General features: G+C 39.1%; 1 protein-coding gene across 1 annotated transcript in view; it reads left to right on the forward strand.

Annotated features, from left to right (window-relative positions):
• Window positions 1–2,117, forward strand: part of kalrna (kalirin RhoGEF kinase a) — a gene marked incomplete at its 5' end in the record, with an annotated part of 224,213 nt that overhangs the window by 187,452 nt on the left and 34,644 nt on the right. The window contains 1 exon segment of the mRNA XM_014027944.1: window positions 860–1,068. Coding sequence (XP_013883398.1) covers window positions 860–1,068 — 209 coding nt within the window.

Consider the following 2,117-nt stretch of genomic DNA (forward strand, 5'->3'; position numbering starts at 1 on the left):
AGATGTTATGCTGATGAAGACTGACATCTAGTGGTCAACTGGAGCAACTACATGGAAAACTTTAAAATTCAAGCTCTTATTCACAGATAGTTTCCTGTACTGTGTGCTTTTGTTTCCCGTCACAAATCAAATCCGTCACGAACCCAGAATGCATCGCTTCAGTTTTCCAATAAACAGTTTTAAAATTACTTTATTGATGCTTGTTTAATGAAAAATCTACAACAAACAAAAGAAAAAGACAAAGAAGCAACCGAACTAACAATCCTCAACAACTTTTTAAAGAAGCAGCTGAACTACCAATCCTCAAAAGCTTTTTAATTTTTACACCAGGAGCCAAATGTCTGTTTCAGGAAATCACATCCCCAGCAATYGGTGGTTGTAGGATTAAGCTGTAAAAGGGTTCTTACACTGCTAGTTGGCAGTGTTGTGCATATATTGCACATGAATTATTGCCAGCTAGTAAGTGTCAAATTGAACTTGTGCTTTAAAATTAGATTCTGCTAATTTTTCTATGACATAAGCACTTTTGAGTTTGCAGATCTAAATATTTTTATAAGCGCTTTAGAAATTGCAGAGCTAATTTTTGGATTAGCGCTGCCCACCGCTGGTTACACCATTATTTAGTAATATGTTTGTGGTGTAGTATGTGTCATAAATATCGACAACATTTTTGGAACATGTCACAGGTCTGAGTTGCCGTGTAGACCTACATCATCAACACAATGCAATGACAAAACAAAAGCATCAAATATTGGAACTGAATGTCTTTGTGTATTCTGTATCAGCATGTTTTATTTTAGCAATGATGCAGTGAACTACATATCAAACATTCAAACCCTCCATCTCTTTGTGTGTGTAGCTCTGCAGTCTCCCATAGTGTACCAGCAGGAGCAGAGCAAAGGAGGCAGCAGCTCCTCTCTGACCAGAAACAGTTCATTGTCAGGAAACCGACCAGTTTCTTCATCTCTCAGCCGTCCATCCTCGACTGTTGACCCAGAGATGGAGATGGGGAAGAGCCAGTTAACAATCTCTACCTCCAACGGTGGCTCGTCATGCTTCGAGTCCAAAGTGAGTTCCTGGACATGGGGCGTGCTCATTGTTCAGSTTTTCTTGGTGTTTAAACTGCTTTGAGCAGAGCACACTGCCACAGTTTGCTAATAGGGACATGAAACCTGTTTTTAAACTCCAAGGTTAAAATCTAGGCTGCTGCAGGTGTTTTCATGCATCGTCTGAGACTGTATATCTGCAAAGTTGTTCTCTCTCTGGCCTACTTTAAAGTTTTTCCTGCCTGCAGAAGACTTGATAGCTCAGCATTCAGAGCATCTTTATTCTCTTACATTTACATTATCAGTTCAGGCTAAAAATGCAGTGTGAATGCTGAGGGTTGAATGACTTTACTGGAACCTGCTGATAAATCTGAAACCAAGTTGTAAAGCTAGAAGAACAGAGGGAAAAAGAACACAATAGTAACTACAAAAACAACATGATTACTACTGTATATGCTAAAAATAACAGAATGGCCTGTAAAATGCAGGTGTTTCCACCCATCATAAAATATTTTTATTACCTGTGTTCATCCTGCTTCTGGATGTTTCATTGGGGTTTATGGATCAACATACTGTATAAAAAGATGCATAGACTGGTTCTGTCCACATGAGAGCGATATGTCACAATTCTTCACTTGACCTACCTGACCCTAAATCTAACCTAAACTCAGTTGTATTAACATCTTGGTCCTAAACCTAAACCCACACCCGAAATTATCATCCGTACTCATGGGGACCGGGCAATGGTCCCCACAAGGCTGCCTTTTTCTGGAAAATGGTTCCCATGATTAGTGACGTACGATGAGATTCATGGATGGTGAGGCTACAGAACAACTTATTCACCATGTGACTGGCAGACGTTAATGAGTTATCTYATATCTCATATCAGTGTTCTTTAGACCAGTGGTTCCCAAACTTTTTGTCTTCTGACCCACAAAATATCCATGACAAAAACTTGTGACCCCAAATTTTACTGGTCTGAGTACATGAGCTTCATTAATAACCCTAAAAACACAGGCTTTTTGACAATCTAAACAGCTTGTACACAAATATAAATACATATTCATACTT

This window comes from Austrofundulus limnaeus, unplaced genomic scaffold (genome assembly GCF_001266775.1).
Source record: "Austrofundulus limnaeus strain Quisiro unplaced genomic scaffold, Austrofundulus_limnaeus-1.0 Scaffold701, whole genome shotgun sequence".
NCBI lineage: Eukaryota > Metazoa > Chordata > Actinopteri > Cyprinodontiformes > Rivulidae > Austrofundulus > Austrofundulus limnaeus.